The 22,834-nt window shown below is 35.7% G+C and overlaps 1 protein-coding gene across 3 annotated transcripts in view; it reads left to right on the plus strand.

The window, feature by feature from the left end:
* The window catches only part of LOC129265487 (dynein axonemal heavy chain 6-like), a 77,432-nt gene extending 56,505 nt beyond the window's left edge, over positions 1 to 20,927 (plus strand). For 2 of the 3 annotated variants that reach the window (XM_064101973.1, XM_064101975.1), the window contains 26 exons: positions 328 to 459; positions 1,035 to 1,130; positions 2,041 to 2,181; positions 2,547 to 2,762; positions 3,086 to 3,204; positions 3,582 to 3,693; positions 4,048 to 4,169; positions 4,621 to 4,750; positions 5,029 to 5,143; positions 5,597 to 5,733; positions 6,235 to 6,602; positions 6,869 to 7,037; positions 7,317 to 7,674; positions 7,919 to 8,167; positions 8,456 to 8,666; positions 9,298 to 9,400; positions 9,921 to 10,148; positions 10,503 to 10,700; positions 11,365 to 11,558; positions 12,338 to 12,558; positions 13,394 to 13,423; positions 14,617 to 14,837; positions 15,173 to 15,395; positions 16,017 to 16,174; positions 16,634 to 16,780; positions 17,231 to 20,927. In XM_064101973.1, coding sequence (XP_063958043.1) covers positions 328 to 459; positions 1,035 to 1,130; positions 2,041 to 2,181; positions 2,547 to 2,762; positions 3,086 to 3,204; positions 3,582 to 3,693; positions 4,048 to 4,169; positions 4,621 to 4,750; positions 5,029 to 5,143; positions 5,597 to 5,733; positions 6,235 to 6,602; positions 6,869 to 7,037; positions 7,317 to 7,674; positions 7,919 to 8,167; positions 8,456 to 8,666; positions 9,298 to 9,400; positions 9,921 to 10,148; positions 10,503 to 10,700; positions 11,365 to 11,558; positions 12,338 to 12,558; positions 13,394 to 13,423; positions 14,617 to 14,837; positions 15,173 to 15,395; positions 16,017 to 16,174; positions 16,634 to 16,780; positions 17,231 to 17,494 — 4,662 coding nt within the window. In that variant the 3' untranslated portion in view covers positions 17,495 to 20,927. The remainder of the gene's footprint in view (positions 1 to 327; positions 460 to 1,034; positions 1,131 to 2,040; positions 2,182 to 2,546; positions 2,763 to 3,085; positions 3,205 to 3,581; positions 3,694 to 4,047; positions 4,170 to 4,620; positions 4,751 to 5,028; positions 5,144 to 5,596; positions 5,734 to 6,234; positions 6,603 to 6,868; positions 7,038 to 7,316; positions 7,675 to 7,918; positions 8,168 to 8,455; positions 8,667 to 9,297; positions 9,401 to 9,920; positions 10,149 to 10,502; positions 10,701 to 11,364; positions 11,559 to 12,337; positions 12,559 to 13,393; positions 13,424 to 14,616; positions 14,838 to 15,172; positions 15,396 to 16,016; positions 16,175 to 16,633; positions 16,781 to 17,230) is intronic. The other variant, XM_064101974.1, reaches the window with a different exon arrangement.
* The last annotated feature ends 1,907 nt before the right edge of the window (positions 20,928 to 22,834 follow it).

Here is a 22,834-nt window from a genome sequence, read left to right on the forward strand (position 1 = left end):
TGCCAGTGATTTACAGCAGCTTTCCGTATCTCTCCTTGATTTCTAGATGAAGATATGTAAAGGTTGGAGAGGAAAAGAGGCTGGATAGAATCCAGCAAATAGTTATGACCAAAAGTGGCTCTGACTTGTTCTTTTTGTGGAGGAAACTCCTCAAAGTCCTGTCAGGGATTAAATGAGGAGGAATGTTATATTCAGGTACCTAAATGAAAAGAAAAAAATGTATAAAAAACATGCAAATTCTAAGTTTTTTGTAATTATTTTTTATTTGTCAGATGGATAGAATTTTTATCTTGGATTACAATCTTATCTCTCTCTGTCTCTTTTCAGATCTCCCGTCAGGTCAAGAAATACACCTCTTTACCTGATTTCATTCCTGAGAAGGTTGGTCAGGTATCTTCAGCCTGCAAGTCAATCTGTCAATGGGTTCTAGCACTGGAACACTATGTAGAAGTAACAAAGGTTAGTAGTATTTTTCTTCTATCTTTCATCATCAAATGTATAGTTATCATGATTCTTTATTTTGATAAGAATTTTCCATTCAGACAAAATGGCCCTATGTTTTTCCTACTAAGGTAATATGTAGTGTCTAAAAAGTCATACAAAATACAAAAGAAGAAAGCATATTCAAACTGTCATATTTCATTGCATCAGTGACTTCCATTTGATGTTGACAAACAGTTGAAGAAAAACAATCATTAAATTTTGTAAAATTGGCAACAATATTGATATTTATGATGATTCTCTTTAAAGTGGCAGATATCAAAATTTTGAATTCTTTATCAATTTTTATTGATTTCCCGAAGATTACTATCAAACAATACTGCAGTAATAAAAAAATATACTACTATTGTCCATTTTAAATATAACAAATTATCAAATAAGGCTTCATATAATTTTTTGTCCTGAAAAAAAGGGTATTCTATATCTTCTCTCCATTTCTTCCAGGTTTCTCTTAAATGAAAGAAATCTTCATAAAATATTCCTGCGTGAAATGAAAATACTGTATAATTCCTGTATGTTGTGTTAATTTCTAGATGGTGAAACCAAAGCAGAAGAGAGTTGAAGAGGCCAAGGAGGCACTCAATCTAGCCCAAGAAGGACTAAGAGAAAAACAAGAAAGTTTATCCAAGGTAAGCTGGACAAGTGACATGTGTTATCTTATTGTATCTACTTCTTGTCTACATGTAATTCATTCATTTTTGTCTTGCCTGCATAGCAAAATTAAGTATCCCTGAATATCCTGTGCGAGTTTCAGGTCACATGACGAAGGTCAAAGGTCATTTAGGGTCAATGAATTTTAATAATGTTGGGGGTATTTGTTGAATTGTCATCATAAGTTTATAGATCTAATTTTTGAAACTTGGGACATAAGAGTAACCATGTGTCCCTGAATATATTTTGCTTGTTTCTGGTCACATGACCAAAATCAAAGGTCATTTAGGGTCAATGATCTTTGGCTGTGTTGGGGGCATTTGTTGAATTGGCATCATGATTTAGAAAGTTTATGGATTTACACATGTAGTTCATGAAACATAGACATAAGGGTAATGAAGTATGAATTATTGTTTTTGCGCATGCCTTAGGTCACATGATCATGGTCAAAGGTCATGTTCGGTCAATGGACATAGTATTGTATTATCATATGAGTGTTTTTCTGTTGTGAATAATTATTTAATAGCAGTTTTCAAAGTCAGCACTGCTGCTATATCGAATCGCGTAATGCAGGCGAGACTTGCCAGAGGCGCTCCACCTGTTTTAACTCTGTGTTCCAAATTTTAAACAGTCAATATGAGATTCAGATGGTTTTAGATATGAAATTAAGAGTATTCTTTTCGCTTTTTATGAAATGTTTTTTCTCATTTTTTTACACTCAAATTAATGCAAAATGCAATTCTGTTCAAAGTGACATGTGATTACAAAAGATAGCAGTTTATGCTTTTCAAGGTGTGGTGTATAATCTTTAATGCCCCCCATCCATATCATTTTAACTCTATTGGGGCAAAAATATTTATTTATCACCACTGTCTTCTAATTGTGTAGATCCAAGATCATTTGAGGGTGTTACAGCAGCAGTATGATGATAGCGTGCATCAGAGAGAGTCACTGAGGGAGAGAAAGGTCCTGACCACACTCAGACTCAAGAGGGCATCGGTTCTTATTGCAGCTTTGGCTGATGAGGAGGTTTGTTAAAATCATTCTGTAACACATCAAAGCAAATTAAATCACAGCACACAAACATCATACTTAGTATAAAATCTCTTATCATTAATTCAAGAAATCCTTAATTTCATAGCGATAATGTAAGCAATTGATGTAAGAGATATGATGAAAAGACAGGCTTTTCTATCTTTTAAAAGAAATATACCTGAAATTGCTATTTCAGAATACCTTTGAATAATAAAATATAAGTTAGTATTAAGATTAAGTATTTGAATACAATTTTCATTTTAGTGAGATTAAGTTCATTGTTCAGGGGACCCATAAATATCCATGTCCAAAATTATGACTGTTTTTTCCCCCTCTTTCTTCTTTTATCTGTCTCACAGGTGCGATGGGCAGAGTCAATGGACATATTGGAGGGTAAACTGCAGGGCGTGGTCGGTGACACCCTTGTATCAGCCTCCAGTATTGCTTACCTAGGGGTATTCACTGCATCCTACAGGAGAGGAATGATCAATAAATGGGTTGATATGTGTCAGAGTAGGGGAATTCCTTTGTCACATGACTTCACCCTCATTCATTCCATGGCTGAACCTAATGTTGTAAGTTCCTCTGTGTGCATGAATTCCATGAATTTTAGATTGGTTGTGTGTAATTTATAAATAGTAATAATGTTGACGATCCAGGAATCTTAATCATCTATATGGTATTATTATACCTAGGCCTAGTCTCACAAAGAATTGTGACTGATCCAATCAATCTAAACCACAGAAAACCTCTATAAGAAATCAGAAAAAAAATTGTGTGTATGTAACTGATCAATTATAAAGCAATTTTACAAATCCCAGAATTCGCCCCCTTCATTACATCTTTTTTTTTCCATTTTAAATTGCTACTTATTAACAATGAGATTTTTCTATTTTAGGTTCGTAAGTGGCATAATGAAGGGCTCCCTCAAGACAGTCACTCCACCGAGAATGCTATCTTTGTTAAGAGAGGTCATCGATGGCCCCTCATGATAGACCCTCAGGGTCAGGCCAGCAAGTAAGTTTAATATCACATGTTACTATTAAAGAGATCAGTTCCAAAAGGTATTACATTCACTTTCCAAGAAAATTGAGTTATTGATTTCAAGACTTTTTTCTTGTAGTGTATCGTCTTTGAAGAAAAGTATTCACTCTGATTTGAGTGCACTGATTAGAAAATCCACTCTCTAATATCTTTGCTTATTTCATGTGCAAAATTTGGTAATCAAACATGATTTTCTGATGGAAATGAGGTGAAGGCTATGAACACCCTCAACAACAATCAACAACCCTGACAACGGTCAACAAATCTCACTATATGATTTCTTGTTTGAAATCATCCTCTTGTTCATTGTTGTTTTCTTAAATTGTATGATTGACTTTGACCTGTTTTAGGTGGATCTGTGAGATGGAAGGAGCTGCCTTGATGAGGGTACAGGCCAATGATCCTAATTTCATCAGAGATCTTGAGAGAGCTGTTAGGATTGGTGAACCAGTACTCCTAGAGGTGAGTTTAATCTCCAAATAATCCATGAAATAGCACTTAAAATTATACCCAGGAAACTGTCATACATAGCGTTCTGACTGGTCCAATCAATTTCAATCAATGCAATGATTGTAATGTTATCAGAGATCTTGAGAGGGTTTTGAGGATTGGAGACCAGTACTTCTGGTGGTGTGTTTCTGTGAAAATAAATCTCCCCCTGCGGACTGTATTCTTAGAATTCTATAATTAGCAGGTATGTATCTAGTATATGAATATACAAGAAACATTTATCATTCTTGTATTTTTTTAAGTTATTTTTTTTTAATACAAAAGTTGGTATAAAGTTTAGAATAACTTGTATGTTTTTTTTTTCAGAATGTGACAGAGGTTCTTGATCCCAGTCTGAAGCCGATCCTTCTGAAGGAGTTTGTAAGACGTGGTGCCCAGGATGTCATCAAGCTAGGAGATACAGAGATTGAATATAATCACAATTTTAGGTAAGCCTTAAAACACACACTTAGGGAGTTGCTAGTATCTTATTTAAATAGAATACAACTTAAGATTTAAATGTAAAAGTTTATGGTTAACTTTGGAACCTTAAATTAACTTACAATTTATTGCATCTTTCTTGTAACACCACTTATTTATTCCATCAATTAAGTTACTTGAAGAATACATTGGCTTGTGTACAGAGAATTCAGGAAAAGGCAAAATTTTTAAATGTTTGACATCTTTATCATTTTTACTGTTTTTTTTTAAATCAATATTGTGCAGTAGAACAGTACATGTATATTATTCAGACTTATGTTTATTTGTTGCGGTGTATATTCTTGAAAACATGTGAATTGAAAATGTTAATGATGCACATATTGTTGAATGGGTGCCATGAAAGGTTCAGGAAGGTCTATTTGAATGAAATAATTGATGATCTTAAACTGTCATTTTCAGGTTGTACATGACAACAAGTATGGCGAATCCCCACTTCCTACCTGCTGTATGTATTAGAGTGACACTCATCAACTTTACAGTGACCTTTGAAGGTTTGCAAGATCAACTTCTATCAACTGTAGTGCAGCAGGTAAAATACTCATCAGGGTTTCTTTTTCATTTTAAACCACACATAACAATGACTTGTGTACCATTGTCACTCAATTGCATAATTATAAGGTAATAACAGGGAGGGAAATGCTTATGCATTTATTCAAATTTTCCACTGGTGAGATGTCCTCTGGGAAGTATTCCTCAGGGAAAGGCTTCTTTTGGGGCATTTGTCCTTGATGGGGTGTCCTCACGGACACCCCATCAACATGAAAGGCACCAATTTTCAGTCTTTTGCTTGTTTGTAAATTCCTTTAGGAACAACCTATTTTGGAGAAGCAGAGAGGAGAGCTATTGGAAAGCATTGCTAGAGATCTGACATCACTCAGAGATCTAGAGGATAAGTCTCTGGGGCTTCTTCAAAAATCAGAAGGTAAGAATTCAACACACATGAAATCATTGTGATATAGATTTTTTTAATCAGAAATGAAAGAATAAAACTCTTCATTGAAAGCATATCTCTCTGAATGCATTTGTTATTTATGTTCGTATTAATTTGAGGAAACTATTATTAAAAAATAATGAAATATCTGGATATAAGTATTTTTTTCAAAGATCTTTGTAAAATGACTATGTTCTTTCAAATTCAATTGGATACCTGTACAGATAGTGCATCGAAAAATTTGCTGGCAATGTTATATATTGACTGGCTTGGTACTAAAATAATAGCTGTTTCCGAGGTACTACTAACTCTGAATTATTCATTGTTTGGGAGTTATGAGCAATAGCCTGCTTTCCATCAATACTTCAGGTTTCACAGCAATGCACTACTTTTATATTTATCAAATGAACACTCACATCTGAACTTTGACGTTCTTATCTTCAGGTCACATCCTGGATGATCAAGACTTGGTGGACACTCTTGAGAAGAGCAAAAAGATGTCAGGAGAGATCCAAAAGAGAGTAGCCGAATCAGAGATCACTCAGAAGAAGATTGAACAAGCTCGCAAGAAGTATCTTCCTGTGAGTTTTACTTGCTCTCTTTGCTTAACTTTGTTCAAGCCAAAATTGTCACTTGAAACCATTTAATAAACACAAAAGCCACAGAACTGTATCGTAATTCCTCTAGTATGTTGTGAGTTAAAGAAAATTGTATTATGAAATGAGATGTTTCCCATTGAAATCATTTAAATTTCATGGGGAGCATTAAGAATGGTTTAGATCTTGTTATATTCTTTGCCAGCTTGCAACCTTTGGCATTCCACAACAGGCAGCTAAATTCATTCTTAAGGACAGACAAAACTTAACTCGAGCATATATATGACTTCTTGAGATTTTCAGGAATGAAATTCTACAATTGTAGTTCCCTTACACTCCTGTTTGTGTCATTCACATTTGCATCTTTTGGTTCTTAACATGCTGATGTCATTAGTTGTTACCACATACATGTACTTATCCATGTATCTAAACAAATGTCTGGCTTTTTAAAATATAAATCCCTATCTATGCTTGCATTCCATCCAGGTTGCCACTCGTGGAGCAGTGCTCTACTTTGTGCTAGCTGACCTGGCAGCCATTGATGTCATGTACCAGTTCTCCCTTCCCTGGTTTCAAATGCTCTTTGGCAAGTGCATTCGGGATTCCTCTAGGGAAGGTTTAGCAAGTGTCGGCAGCAGTCAGAGGCCCGGTTCAGGAGGCTCCTCCGGCCGGCCCCTCAGCGGCAGGCTACGCCCCTCCAGTGCAAGGAATAGTCCTGACCTCAGCAGGCAGTCTGTGAGTGGCAGAGACTCTCCCAATCTTTCACGGGGGAGTTCCAGGCATGCACTCCAAGGAAAGGACTTGATGCGTCATCTCCAGAGTATGGTGCGCAACCTGACAGAGACAATTTACAAGTAAGTCAAATGCGATGAAATGGGGTAAAACTGCATCTATCTTTATAGAGCAGAGTTGATTCTACATGAACACCCACTGGTCCATGTTTTGAATTATATTTTCCTTTATTGGATTTATACTATGATTCAAATGGCACATTTGAAAGAGTACTTTTGCATAGGTCATTGATAAGAAGTTATGTATCTCATCAGAGAAATGGGATTCGGAATGCTTTCTGTTTTATATTTTACAATCTTCATTGTTTCTTATTTTCTTATTGTTTTAGGGTTGTATCTGTGGCCCTCTTCAACCACCATCAGCTTGTGTTCTCCTTCATGTTGTGTAGTAGCATCATGCTATCTAATGGACGTATTGAGAGCAACGATCATGATGAGGTTGGAGGTAATATGGGTCGCATCTCACAGGCAGAGTGGCAGGTCTTCCTTCAGGGCCAGGTATGACATGTATATAGCAGCAATAATATCTCTACGGGGACAAATGGAAGCTAAATAGGACAATAAAGTTATTCAGTGTTCCATGGGTAAGGCTGAAATGAGGATGACTAGGTGGATATGTAGAGCAGTACTTCATGATCAAATAAAGAGAGTGAAATACCTCATTCAATATGAGAGATACTATAAGAATAGCATTTAAAAAGGGCTTTAAATGTGCACTTGTAGAATAAAAATCAGCATTTCCCCAATGTAACCACTTGCATTTCACATGTTTTTAAGGTGTTGGCAGAGACAGCTGACCCTCTCGTCCTGGAGAAGCACGATGGCCTCACCCCCATGCAGCGACTGGAGCTTGAGAGTAGAGGAGGGAGTGCTAAGAGCTCCCGTCCTGGCTCCTCCACCTCCTCCATTGGGAGCAGGACCGGTCTGACAGGCCATATCACCTCCAGGCCTCCAAAATGGATCCCAGAGAAAGCCTGGAAGCAGTGTCAGTACCTGTCCTCCACCCTAGAACCTTTTCAGGGGATCTGTATGTACATACTGAACTGCCATGATCAGTGGATGACCTTTGCTAAGGTTGAAGATCCCTACAGGCTCATGACGGAACCATTTGTAAAGAAAACTTCAGCTACTAAAGGTAACTTTTAAAGTCACTATCAATGAAATGAATGCTGTTGTTTCAGCCATATTCTTAAAAAAAAGAAGAAAATCTGAACTGACTTTGATATCGTTGTCTAACACCGAATTTTAGGAAAGAATGATGCTGACAATCATGACTTTATTAGTTTAATGCTTTTTCTTTAGCCTTATCAAGGTTAAAGGTTAATCTTGTGATACAGTACTATTTATTATCTCCTTTTGCTCTCATCGATTTTCTGCAGATCCATCACCTGGACCCACACCAGGGCCGACACCATCTGGTGGGAACCCCTTCAGCTGGGAAATTCTCAAGCCCATCGAAAGGCTTCTACTGATCAAGGTCCTTAGACCTGACAGCTTGGTGGCTTCTGTCAGAGCCTTTGTCAATGAGCTGATGGGTGACAAGTTCTTGTCCAGTGGTGGCTTTGACCTAAAGGAGATCTTTGAAGGATCCACAGCGGTCAATCCCCTAATCTTTATCCTGTCACCAGGTATTGACTATTGCATTTAACAGTCTGTAACATCATTTTCCACTGCAAAAATTGATTCTGTTTTAGTGCAGTTCAATGAGGAGGGTTGTTTTTGGTCCATATTTCATATCCTTGGTCCCATGTACATTTCCTTTCATAGCAGCCCCCAAATCATTGATAGTTACTAAGCTCGCACTGCTTTAAATAGTAAAGTACATCAGTTGATTTTTTTAAAAGAGACTTTGATAAGTAAATGTTTGAGGCTTTTTAAGCTAGTACTAGTATATCTTTATCATTTTCTGATAATAGGGGTGGACCCTACAGCTCAGCTGATGAGGTTTGCCCGTGACATGAGGGGAAGTACCCTCCATGTTGACCTTATCTCACTAGGGCGTGGCCAGGGACCTAAAGCTGAGGAACTCATCTCGAAGGCACAGATCTTGAAGGGTAGGTGGATCTTCCTGCAGAACTGCCATCTTGCTGCTTCATTTATGCCCAGGCTTCAGGATATTGTGGAAGGGTAAGGACCAAATCCTTGTTCTGTCTCAGAAGTCCAGTGTTTTGTTTGATCCCTTTATCCATTCATAGATCCAACAATATCTGATTTGAAAAATGATTCCTATTTCTAATTATCACTTATGCAATGACATTTCTTTTCTAACATACTACATAGGTAAGGTTTTGTATACCGGTGACTTACAACTGTCAAAAGTGAATATCAAACTTTTTGTTTATCTCAATGCTACTTCTTTAAGAATTCAAGCTGGATAATTTGAGAGTATTTCACACTCTTCACTCTCTTGTATGAAGTAGAAAACAGTTTTGCCATGAAGATTTAGTTAAGGAATGTACTGCATGTCAGGATCAGGCATGCTTATTCAATGGAATTTGCCCTCCCGTAAGTGACCGTGTTTGCATTTAAAAAGGCAAATGTACATAATTATGAAACCATCCATGATGTTATTTGTGGTCTCAATTATTTGTGAATATCATGCTAGATATAAAATGGGGTAAGTTGAAAATTTAATGTTTGCATTCTTACATCTAATTTATATTGGTGACATAAATGCAAAATATGCAAGCTACCATTCAAAAGTACAGTCTTGATTCTATTGATACATATACTTTGATTTCTGTTTTGCATTGCATAGATTCAGCAAACCCAATGTAGAGATTGACCCTCAGTTCAGGTTATGGTTGAGCTCTAAACCTGATCCATCTTTTCCTGCATCCATCTTACAAACTGGTTTGAAGGTAAGTACTAGCATACTCAAGGAAGGAGAGAGGAAGAAATGAAATGGTCATCAAAGTTTTGCAATTGATAACTATTCCTTTTGTATTTAAAAGCTGCCAGTATATTCCATGTAGACATGCATGAAAGTATGAAGTGCTAAACAATATTTTCAATCATTTAATTTCCTTCTTGCATGAATTCATATTGGAATGCCAAGTGACATGTATACTAATGTGTAGTAGACTGCAAGAGCACAGGGGACTGGGGTCTTGTCCTCTAGGGAGTTGTCATATGGAAAAGATGTGCTCCTTGGACATTTTCCTCTGAAAGCTATCCTCAGGGAGAGATGTGACTTAAAGGAGTTTTCATTTTGGATTTGTATTTGGGTTAGGTGATTGTCCTGTTATAGTCAGGGATGTAATCTAGGCCGGTCAGAGTCTTTCTCCAGTGGCCTCTTGACTTTGAAGTACCAGCCTTGACAGCATCCCTGGTTATGGTACAGCCAATACATCATGCTTTTATCTCTCCTCTTTTTCGTAGATGACTGTGGAATCCCCTCAGGGTCTGAAGGCTAACCTGTTGAGATCATTTGGTGGGGGTGGAGCAGGGGCTATCACAGAGGAGATGTGGGAGGATTCAGCACCAGGAGAGAACTGGAGGAGTCTGGTCTTTGGTCTCTGTTTCTTCAATGCCATCATCAACGAACGAAAGAAGTATGGTGCCCTTGGCTGGAATATCCCTCATGCATTCAATGCATCTGATTTTGAGGTGTGTGCAATACATTTGAAGAAAATATCTTATCAACATATGAAGCATTCCATTACGACATGTTTTATTTCAACAATGCTATTTAACAAATTTGAGGGCAGAAAATTTGATCATCCTTAACTTAATAATTTTCCCTGAAATCTATTTTCTTCTTATGCTCTCTTCAGACCTTATATATATCAGTAACATGTTTTTGAAATTATAGCTGGATAAACTGAATTATATTGGTAGTGATGTAGGTTGTTATAATACTGAAAACAATTTATCTATGTGAATATATGACAAACCTGTCTGTATCTGGTTCTAAATGCATTGATCAACATACGATCATTTACTAATTTCTGACCTCATCAGGTATCAGTACAGCTTCTGAAGATGCTGCTTGTTCTCCATGAGGACACGCCCTGGGAAGCACTGATGTACCTAACAGGAGAGGTGGTGTATGGTGGGCGTGTCACTGATAACTGGGATAGACGATGCCTTCTGAGCATACTCAATACATTCTACTGCAAGGAAGCTCTTTTGCCTGAATACTGCTACTCACCTGATAAGGTATGCCTTTTGTGTGTTCTCATTTCCTCCTGTCTATATCTACTCATCTTTTCTTTCACTCCCATTTGCTCTCTCTCTCTCCTTTTCTCACTTTCATTCTCTCTATTTTTTTTTCTTTGTCTGTTCTCTTTCCTACACTTTCTATCTCTGTGTGCGTACCTCCCCTTCTACTGTCTCTTCTTCCCCCTCTATCTTACTACTATTCTTTACATTTTTATGTAATTCATGTTTTTGTACTATTTTACTTGCAATGCTCTTCTTTTCCTCAACCTCTCTTTTCATGAGCTTCATTTCTTATCTACCTTTTTTTTTACTGCTGTAATGTAAATGTATTTTGGTTTTGCTCTTAGAATGGAGTTTTTTATTACAAAAGTAACTTTTATAATCCAATCAAATATATATATTTTTAGCATAAACCCAATGTTATAAAGCAATTGATAGATTGTGTAATACTTAGGACTCCTCTATTCTATACTTTTATGGATTTGTAGTTCTTCCTGGAATGCTCCCCAAGAAGTGGAGAAAGTGTATACATCGGGCAAGCCATAATCCTGTGATTTGGGAAATAATGTATCTGTACAGCAGTCCATGAGCGCATCATCTTGCTGTGTTTAGTGCCATAAATATACAGAAAACTTATTTTTATTATTCATCTCCTCCACAGATATACCACCCTCTTCCGAAAGGCTTCTCTTTGACATCTTGCCAGACGTACATCGAGGGGCTTCCAGAAGCAGATCGTCCTGAGGTGTTTGGTATGCATCCCAATGCAGAGAAGGCCTATAGGGAGAGTGAGGCACAGAAACTGGTTAATACACTGCTGACAGTACAACCTAGGGTTAGCATGCAGATCATGGGGTATGTAATATCATGGAATAGAATGTTTCTAGATTGATGTTACTATACAAATGCCAGTGATCATTATCATCATAGAATAGATTTTAAAGATAGAGATAAGGTTGTGTGTTTGCATTTTGGGAGAAACTTTCTAATGATGGTTAGGAACTTTTTTTTTTTTTTAGTATAATGCACCTAAGAATTAAAGTACCTGTAAGAATTTGTAATCACCGATTTTGACCAATTTAGTGGAATAAAAAGTGCTAAAGTGCTTGATTTTCATATCATATGGCTCTGTGATTATGTGGATAGTGAAAAATAAAAATTGATCTTGTTATTTTGATCCTGGTAAAAGTTCAACCTAACACAAAACTGATATCATTACCCATTGGCTGACTGTACTGCAACACATGTTCAATAGATCCATACCTGCATATATTCTGACTCTGTCTTGAACAAGTTAAACAGAGACAAAACTATAAGCATGACATTGAAAAAAACTTCAAAATCAGATGATAAATAATTGAGTTACGGCTTTTTTTTACAGAAAAAGAGAAAGAAAATAATTTGCATAGCATGGTCAGTGAGCAAATGTTGGAGCCAATGATTTGAGACACTTACTATTCATGCTGTAATTCATGATATTAAATTTCAATTATTCAAGGTCCCCCCTCCTAATGTAAATCAACATTTGATTCCCTTTTACCTTGGAGGATCACCATCACTGTAACTTTACTGATTCAATCAAGATTTTTGCTATCAGATCTAAACGAAATGATACAATCTTTCTGTAATTGTAGCACTGGCAAGACAAGTGATGAAATAGTCCTGGAGCTTGCCGAGGAGATCCAACGCCACCTGCCTGAGAGCATCCAGAGTGATACAGGGGAGCCTGAGAAGCTCCGGGGGCTCTCCAGGAAGCAAGCCAAGGATGAACCAGGAGCAGGGGGAGGCATGTTCCCTGGATTCAATATGGCTGGTGGTGGAGGGTTTGGAGCAGGGAAGAAACAAGATAACAAAGGTAGGGTATAAAAATGAGGATTGTAGAAGAAGAAAGATGCAGGGGTGGGGGATCCTGGTGGTGGTGAGGATATGAGGAATGTGATGATGAGGATGTTGATGATGATGATGATGAAGGTGATGAGGATGATGATGAGGATGTTGATGATGATGATGATGATGATGAATGTGATGAGGATGATGATGAGGATGTGGCTGCTGATGATGATGATGATGAAGGTGATGAGGATAATGATGATGATGAAGATGATGAGGATGATGAAGGTGATGATGATGGTGATAGTGGAATGGTGATTGTGTTGATGACAATGATGGTGATAATTGCGATTGTAATGATAATGTAGGTGATGCTTTATAAAATTCTCTAATGTGTCTTTCTGTTCATACTAAGTTTGTGAAAAGTTTAATCAATTCTCAGTAATATGTATGTCTGCTGTCTTTCACAGTGGAAATTCAATTTAAATAGATCTAATCTAAGAATATTACTGATAAACATGTAATAATATATCATTCCTTCCTTCTTGCTCTTTACATGTCATTGCTTTAGATATAACAATGTTCTTACTGTAACAAAGCAAAATGAATGGTCTACAAGACCAATTCATGATGCCTAATTGATTTCAACAACATAATTCAGGTTATTTGTTGAATATCAAGATAACTGAAATACTTTAGTCCTTAATCACTTAATTTAAACCTTGATTAACACTTTTATTAACATGATTGCTTGAGATTAATATACTTTCTTCTATAACATGCATCTACCATTCTGTTATGTACTTAATCATTAATTATCTGCATAGAGGTGCCTTTAACTTGTTCATTTCTTTACCTAGAAAATTCAGATTGGTTTTCAGATGAGGAAGGCAAGTTTCTTGTATTCGGTTGAACAGACTTCCAGACAATACAGTCAATGTGGAAAGGGATACTTTACACTTTTACAAATTTGATGTTGCTTGTCAAACTTTCTATTGTATTAGGAGTCAGCACAATCTACTGTATATGTTTTATTGGCTCTTATTATTTTTTCATCTTTAAGGGTGGGGTAATGTGAAAAGGGTTCATTATTTTCTTTAAAAGCCCCGTAGAGAGATGCCAACTGTTTGCAATTATTTGTTTTAAAAATTATGCCCCCCCCCAAATTGGATTTACTACTGATATCTTTTGTAGAGTATGTTTTTTTTTCTCTCCTCAAATGAACAATGAAATAAATAAACCATTATTGAGAAGTTGGCATCCCTACCTTTATTGTACCTTGTATGCTTTGTCGATGGGTATGATGTGAGATATTCTTGTAATGTCTTGGTGAAGATAATTTCCATTTTAGCACATTTGATTTTCAGTTTGGTGTGTGTTATTCACTATGTTTTGCTTTGAGACTAAATGTCATTTGTTTCATTTTGCAGAATGAATTTGTATGTTTACTTTGTGTATGTAGTGATATACAATGGTTTGCTTAGCTTACTTTTTTTTTTCATGTACAGCTGATTCCTACTGTTATAAAGTTGATATAAACTGATTAATGTTCTGTCAATATTGCTGCTAATATTTATGGTAGTGTCAGTGTTCGTACATATATCCATAATGATTTGAATACAATTTCCCTGTGTAGAACCACTTCAGTTTCAAAAGGAAAAGAAAACTGATGGATACAATGATAACATGAAAAAAAGGAGAAAAATTAATATAATAAAGTACGATGAAAAAAAAATCCATAAACTTAATCAGAGAGTGGCAAGTGATACTAGCTTTGTAATAACTCTTTCAAACTTTTATGGACTTGCTGATGTCCTTCAGTTGATTATAAAGACATGCTCATACAGAAACTGTGGTTGAGATAGTCATTGCTATGGTTCGAACCCAACTCAGGTATGGGTAAGTCAAGAATAAAAAATAAAAAAATTAAAGGTTTCTTAAAAAGAACGGGTTTCTTTAAAAAAAATTATTTTAAAGTGTGAGAGATACACAAGGGACTCTTTTAGATTCTTGAATTAAATAAAATCAATTAATTAAATGGAATGTAAGTATTAACAATCATTTCTTTGCATGCCCTACACAGTGTCCACACCTGTGGTCAAACCATCAGAGGAGCCTCAGACCCCATCTGCCCTACTGACCATCCTACGGCAAGAGATTGACCGTTTCAATCGTCTTCTAGGGGTGATCCACACCTCACTGACCTCTCTAGCTCTGGCCATCAAGGGAGAGGTGGTTATGTCTGACCAGCTAGAGGAGATGTTCAAGGCATTGCTCAGTCAGCGGGTACCCAGGGCTTGGCAGGTGAGTCTACTAGGCCCTTTTGAAGTTACTTGAAATAAGATTGAATTTTATGTTTTCTTTGACTATATTAAGTATTCATTTATCATCATGATTGTCATCATTGTTGTCATAGTTATCCCAGAGATGCTAGTCTTCAGGCTTTTGCCTGATTTCAAGCCCTGACATCTTCCCATTTCAGGGTTTTTCAAGCTTTATATTGTACAGAACATGTGGCTTTAGCATGATCAGGCCCTTTTCAGTCTTGTATAGTTTTCTTGGGTCATCAAGAATAATTGAATAAATCTTCAAATGATTCATATATTCAGATAAGTCTTGTACATTGGATATATTTACAGCAAGCTGCGTATGAATCCTGCAAGCCCCTAGGCTCATGGGGCATCGACCTCCAGCAGAGGGTCGACTTCTTCTCCAGATGGTCAGACCTGATCATAGCAGCCAAGGAGCGCAAGGAGAAGGCACTGGGAGCACAGGGCCAGGCTCCCATGGAGCCAGAGGATGTGGAGAACTTGAGGGAGCAGCCCAGGAGCTTCTGGTTACCAGGATTCTTCTTCCCTCAAGGTGAGTGGGTAGAGGATGGATTGGTGTAGTGAAGAAGTCAATATACTGTACATCTAGAGGGAGTGAATAACTTGATGATTGAATGAATAAATCTGTAGATGAAATTGATGGAGAAATAAATGAATGATGGAAAGATTATTATTGAAACAAATGAACTGATGAATTAATGATGAATTAACAAGTGAACAGAGGAGGAATGAATAATTGAATGAATTAAAGAATTAATGAATTAACAAATGAGCAGGATGAATGAATGAAAGAGAATTGGTTTATTGATGGAAGGTTAAACAAGTTAGATAAATTAGTAAGTGAATGTATGGAATGATTAATAACGATGAAAGAATGATTTTGAAATATGAAACAATTTGGATGAATAAATTAGTAAATTGTTTGACGGATTGATTATTAGATAAGGTATAAGGTGATCAAAAGAAAGGAGTTGGATTTAATCAATTCAATGGAAAAAGTCATTTAATGAATGTTTTGATTTCTCATGATTAGTTTTTAGTTGCCTTTTGAGGACAAAAAGTGATACAAATGTTCTAAAGCTGACATAAGTCTTATGATGAAGCGAAATAAATAATCATTTTTGAGAAATTTTTAAAATTATTTTCCTTGTAGGTTTCCTAACAGCTGTACAACAGAACCATGCAAGAAGGGAGGGTGTGTCAGTGGACTCGTTGACCTTTGACTTCCGCATCATGACAACTAATGATGACACGGAGGAGAGTTTGAGTAACGTCAAACAAGATGTTAACATTCGTGAATCAGCCTTCAAGGTACACCAAAAATAAAGTTGAACATACCTGATATTTTGTGTTAAGTTGTGGAGTCGTTGTATGAACATGGTTTCCTTGAATTATGAATCTAGTGATCAAATCAATCATGGCTATGTACATTTATTTACTTACAAGAAATTAGTTGCTCCTTCCTGTTGAATTACCATTTGCTGCAGGAACGGGATGATGCCTGTATGATGCCTAGGACACGATTGTTACAAGTTTGCACATATGTAAAATTGAATTCAGCAATCACTATAAAGTTTCTCCATCACCTGTTTACTCAAGAAGCTAGTATATTGATATAATGCTTAAGTAACATATATGAAACAATACCCAGTATCAATGGTGCAATGAGACAATAAGGATTGAAAGAAATATCAGATTTTTTTATATTATTGTCCCCTAGGATTATTTCAGTGTGTAATATTTAATACGTTGTGTTGTTCTTTTATACAGGGTTCCAATCCACCGTCTGATGGTGTACTAGTATTTGGTTTGTTCCTGGATGGGGCACGTTTTGATCCCTTCAATCACACCATCAAGGATTCTAGACCAGAAGAGAGGTTCTGCAGACTCCCGGAGGTCCACTTCATCCCAACCCAGGTCTGACATCTTGTACAATTTTTTTTAAAAAGATTTATTAAACTGAATAGAATTTATTATTTCTGATGCACAACAAAAAGGGGCAAGAAAATTACTTTATCTTTATGGTATTACATTTGTTTAAAGGAGGATGAAAACTTGCAAAATGATTATTGTTAGGAAAAGAGAGGATTGAGAAAAACAATAATAATTATAATAAAAATGATTCCATCATAATCAGTTTAAAAAATAGTAAGTCTTTAAATTTTGGATTAGTCTTAATATAATTTCTATCCTCAAAATGGCATTGCAACTTCAAAATAGTAGGTTTTGTATTACTACTCAATGTGTTTTGTACACAAAATTTTAGAATTTCTCCTTGGCAATAAAAGAAGAAAAAGAAGCCAGGTTTTTCCTTGAATGGTCGAATAATTCATTACAAGTTTTTAATCCTATACATTATCCATACAGATACCACCAGAGGGAATGATACCACCCACCCCATCCACATCAGCCCCCACACCCACCCCACCCCAGTCAGCCACTTCATCTGTGAGACGCAGGAACTACCCTGTCTATGAATGCCCTCTATACCGTACCTCTGCTAGGTCAGGTACTCTCTCCTCTACCGGTCTTTCTACCAATTTTGTGACCTCCATTGACCTCCCCACCGAGCAGTCACCTGATTTCTGGATCAGAAGGGGTGTGGCACTGCTTTGTCAGCTGGATGATTAAAGCAAAATACATGGTATATTTATTAACTACTGAACTAATACCGAATTTTGTAATTACATGGGTTTACAAAGGGACCTTTGTTCCCAGTAGGCAATGAACTAAAATATGGAATAGTATGATGGGGGAAGTCATACTTGATAATCCAGCTATGCATGAACATACACTTGATTTCTGAATAAGAATAGACATGGCTCTTGTGCATCAGTCAGATGTTAATACTAGTTGACATATTGTACAGGTGTCTCATGTAGATTTCTATTGTTAAACTCTAGAGCATGCAAGTCGTATGGGTCCCTGTACCATTTGTTCAAACAGTAGATCCTCAGAGATTGTAATCCTTGGGTTGCAGTTGAGTCAAAATGGGTTGAGTTTAGGCATGTACAGTATTCATTTAATCCAGGAATGATGAGATTAGTCATCAAACCTTAGTAATCAGACAAGAGAAAAAATCATGGCTGCCATAATGCTGTATTCAATGAGAAAGCATTCACGTGGCATGATAGCTATCTTTTTGAAGATGGAATACTCAAGGACTTCCACATGGCATCACTCTCATCCAGAGTGACACACATCATTCAAGGTATCTTCTTCTCAACAAGGAGAATCTACATTGTTTTTATTTGTGTTATATTAATCCAGAGTGAATAACCAGTATGATGTGATTTCCCACCAAATATGACTCTTGAGTTGGTGCTTGACCTTGAATTACCAAAAAGATTATTCTCTTTTGTCGGTTGAAGAAAACTGTTGTTATTCATGTATCATTTCAGGTGCAATTTTTCAATTTTGACTTGTTTTTTCCAAATTAATTGATGCTACCTTTGTATCAAACAGAATATAATTTGTAAATAATAAATTATTGCATTGTATAAAGAAACCCTTTAATAACGTTGTTTTTTTAAAACAGAAGTTAGAATAGATTTGTTCTTATTCTATTATTCCTCTTTAAGACTAAGAATTCTTTTACTTCTATTTTGGTTATTATTTTTGTACACTATTAATTCAATATTCTGTTTATATAATTCAACTGTATGCAACTTTTATTGGTTTCAAAAGATTTTGATAACCTTATATAAAACTTGATGGGGTATAGTCAAGCCTGTCGCACAATGAATCACACAAGCTTATGTATAGGACATTTTTTTAAACTGCAATATATAAATGAGTATGTTGGGGTTTTTGTCTCACCTGCATAGCAGAGTGAGACTATAGGCGCCGCTTTTCCGACGGCGGCGACGGCGACGGCGGCGGCGTCAACACCAAATCTTAACCTGAGGTTAAGTTTTTGAAATGACAGCATAACTTAGAAAGTATATGGACCTAGTTCATGAAACTTGGCCATAAGGTTAATCAAGTATTACTGAACATCCTGCCTGAGTTTCATGTCACATGACCAAGGTCAAAGGTCATTTAGGGTCAATGAACTTAGGCCATGTTGGGGGAATCAACATCAAAATCTTAACCTAAGGTTAAGTTTTTGAAATTTCATCATAACTTAGAAAATATATGGACCTAGTTCATGAAACTTATACATAAGGTTAATCAAGTATCACTGAACATCCTGCATGAGTTTCACATCACATGACCAAGGTCAAAGGTCATTTAGGGTCAATGAACTTTGGCCGAATTGGGGGTATCTGTTGAATTACCATCATAACTTTGAAAGTTTATGGATCTGATTCATGAAACTTGGACATAATAGTAATCAAGTATTACTGAACATCCTGTGCAAGTTTCAGGTCACATGATCAAGGTCAAAGGTCATTTAGGGTCAATGAACTTTGGCCAAATTGGGGTATTTGTTGAATTACAGCCATAAATTTGAAAGTGTGTTGGTCTAGTTCATAAAACTTGGACATAATAGTAATCAAGTATCACTGAACATCCTGTGCGAGTTTCAGGTCACATGATCAAGGTCAAAGGTCATGTAAGGTCAAAGAACTTTGGCCACGTTGGGGGTATTTGTTGAATTGCCATCATATCTCTATAAGTGTATTGGTCTAGTTCATAAAACGTGGAAATAAGAGTAACCAAGTATCACTGAACATCTTGTGCGAGGTATAGTAGTTTTCAAAATCAGCACTGCTGCTATATTGAATCGCGTGATGCAGGTGAGACGGCCAGAGGCATTCCACTTGTTTGTAATATAAATCACAAACATCAAAACTGCAAAACTACATAAAGTACTGAAATTTATGGATCACTTTATTCCTGCTTGTTTCCAATGGGGCGAACATGTTTTGAAACTAACACACCTGCATGGGTGCCATTTCATAAAGCTGTTGCATCGCTACATATGATTTTGTGAACAACTGGGGCGGTATTCTGAAAACGTTCTTATCTTAATTTTGTTCTTATCTACGTCACGTTCTCAAATTGGTATTCTGAAAACGTTCTTATCTTTTTCTTATCTTTTGTTCTTATCTTTTTCTTATCTTGCTTTCCATCGATGCTGAGCGCGTAAATTTATAATTCGCGCATATGATACAAAAGCGCGCTAAAAGATAAGAACAAAATAAAGATAAGTGGTATTCTGAAAACGTTCTTATCTTTTTTCTTTCTTATCTCTTTTCGATATTTATGATAATATTTAAGATAGCTAGAGGGTTATCACATCTTACGCTGTCCGCCTTCTTTCTTGCTAAAAATCGATGGCCACTGGTAGTAATAAGTATTCCTCCCAACCTTTCTTTCATTCACCCTTTATTTTGCCTGTCTCTTTTTTCTATCCCTTTTTTCTTTCTTTCTTTTTTTTCTTTATTTCTTTCTTTCGTCCTTCCTTTCGTTCTGTCTTTCTTTATTTCATTTAGGCCTATTTCTTTTCGCTTTTTCTTTTCTATCTGTTTGTCTTTTTTCATTTCTTTCATTCTTCATTTTGTTTTATTTTTTTGAATCTTTGAACTTCTTCCTTATTTTTCTTTTGCGTTATTTTATTTATTCTTTCTTTTTCTTTTTTTAATTGAATTTATTTCCGTTAAAAACCAATAACATAAATACATATGAAATGATACATGTGAATTGATAAATGAAAAACGGGAGGATGGCCTAGCTCAGCAGCATCAATCATGGTGCTGCTGGTCTACCGAGGTGTCCTTCCTTTTTTATTTTCCCTTTTTCGATTTTTTCCTTTTTTTCTTTACTAAGTTTTTTTTTCTTTCCCATTTTCTCTCTTTCTTTCTGTTTTTCTTTTCCTTTCTTCCTTCACTTTATTTATTTTTTGTACTCTTTTTATTTCTTCATTTTTTAGGGTAAATTATATTTTATTTTTTTCTTTATTCTTTCCATTGATCTTTCTTCGTTTTTTTTCATTCATTCTTCATTTTTCCTGCCTTGTTATTTTCCTTCTTTTTCTTTCCTTCTTTGAATTTACCTTTCTTTTTATCTTTATTTAGTTTTCAATTTTGCTTTACTTTTCCTTTCATCTTTTATCTTCCCTCTCTTATCTCTTTCTTTCTCTCCCTCTCTTTCTTTATTTCTTTGTTTCATTTTCCCCTTTTCTCTCTTCCGTCACTTTTTACATATTTTTATTCCTTCCTTTTTTTGCTTTCTTTCATTCGTTTCTTCTAACTTTTTTTGGTTCTTTATTCCTTCATTTTATCCTTTTTAATCTTTTTATTTTGTACTTTTTCGTTTTTTCCCTTTTCCTTCTTTATTTTTCCTTCAATGTTTTATTCCTCTTTTTATCATTGATTATCATTCTATCTATTCCTCCTTTTTCTTTCTTGTATTCTTTCCTTTTTTTATTTCTTTTCATTTTTAAAAATTTTCTTTTAAGTTCCTTTTGCTTGCTTTCTTTCGTTTACCTTTTCTTTCTTTCATTGTTTTCTGCATTGATCCTTTTATTTTTTAAATTTCTGTTTCATTCTGACCCTTTTCTGTCTTCTTACTTACCTATTTACTTTATTTTTCTTTCTTCCTGTTTTATTCTTATTCGTAACTGCTTTCTTTACCTTTTTTCTTTAATTTCTTTCTTTCTTTATTTTGTGCACATGTCTCGAAATAATAATCACTCATTGCGTATAAAATGCCTATTTCGCGCAGTGCGCAAGAAACAGTGCACGCGCAGCGCCCATGATATTCTCTTCACATAAGGAACGCTTTTATTGGTTAAACTGCCAATATAAAGCGCATTTTGATTGGTAATATTTAAAAAATGGGCGTGTTGAAGATAAGAAGGAGGCAGTCCTTACAGAGATAAGAACGCGTTAAGAAGATTTTCAGAATACCGATTTGCAATGATTTTAGCGTCTTCTTATCTCATTGAGATAAGAACAAAGATAAGAACAAAGATAAGAACGTTTTCAGAATACCACCCCTGGAGTATTAAGTGCCAAAATGTGAAGGGTTTTTTCATGAGAAATGAGCAAACCATGCCTGTATTTGAAATAATTAGGTTTGAATAAAGGCAAAAATATACACACTCACTTGAAAAAAAAATTGATTTTCCACATCTATTACCATAGTGTTTCTGCATAGCCAGGTCATTCACATTTGAGATCGGACATTAAGCCAAGTGGCCCAAGTTTAGACGAACTGACTATCTATAAGAAATATGAATGTAACAGTCGCAAGGTTTTCCAGTGAATAGTTCAGTTTAATTCTTTTTGCGCAAGAACCATTTTCTCTTTTATGTTAAAGGGGAATCCAACCCAAATAAAAACTTGTTTTTATAAGGAAATTAAAAATTAGACAAGTTGATAGGTGAAAGTTTGAACAATATTGCACAAACAACAAGAAAGTTATGAATTTTTAAATGTTGTAAATATTGGTAATCACTATACCCATGGAGACTTCAAATTGGTCGCATATGGGATGTAGTGATGTAAGGCAAGGACTACTCTTCCATGTACTCCAATACATATTATGGCTTAAATGTCAGTTTTACAAAAAGTTTTATTTCAAATTATATTTTTCTTTCATGAGGACATAAAACAATATACTACCTGGGTTATATTTAGATAACTGCCCCAGGGAAATGGGTACTTAAGAGAAAACCACAAATCCCTGATAATAAAGTACATGGCCTATTGGAAAGTTGTCCTTGCCCCTTGTCATAATTTACTTACCCAGTTGCCAATTTGAAATCTACATAGTATTAGTGATCTCAATTTTAAAGCAGCTATAACTTTCTTATTGCTTGTCCGATTTCTTTCAAACTTTCACCATTATGTTTAATTTATTTTTCTCCTTCCCAACACAACATTTTATGGCCAAGGCTGGATTCACCTTTAATATGTTTATGGCTATGATTGTGTCAATTTGTTTATTTCCTTGGACATGTAGTGCATTTAGTCAAAATTCATCACGATTTGCACATTGAAAATATTATCATTATTATTT

The sequence above is a fragment of the Lytechinus pictus genome, chromosome 7 (assembly GCF_037042905.1).
Source record: "Lytechinus pictus isolate F3 Inbred chromosome 7, Lp3.0, whole genome shotgun sequence".
Lineage (NCBI taxonomy): Eukaryota > Metazoa > Echinodermata > Echinoidea > Temnopleuroida > Toxopneustidae > Lytechinus > Lytechinus pictus.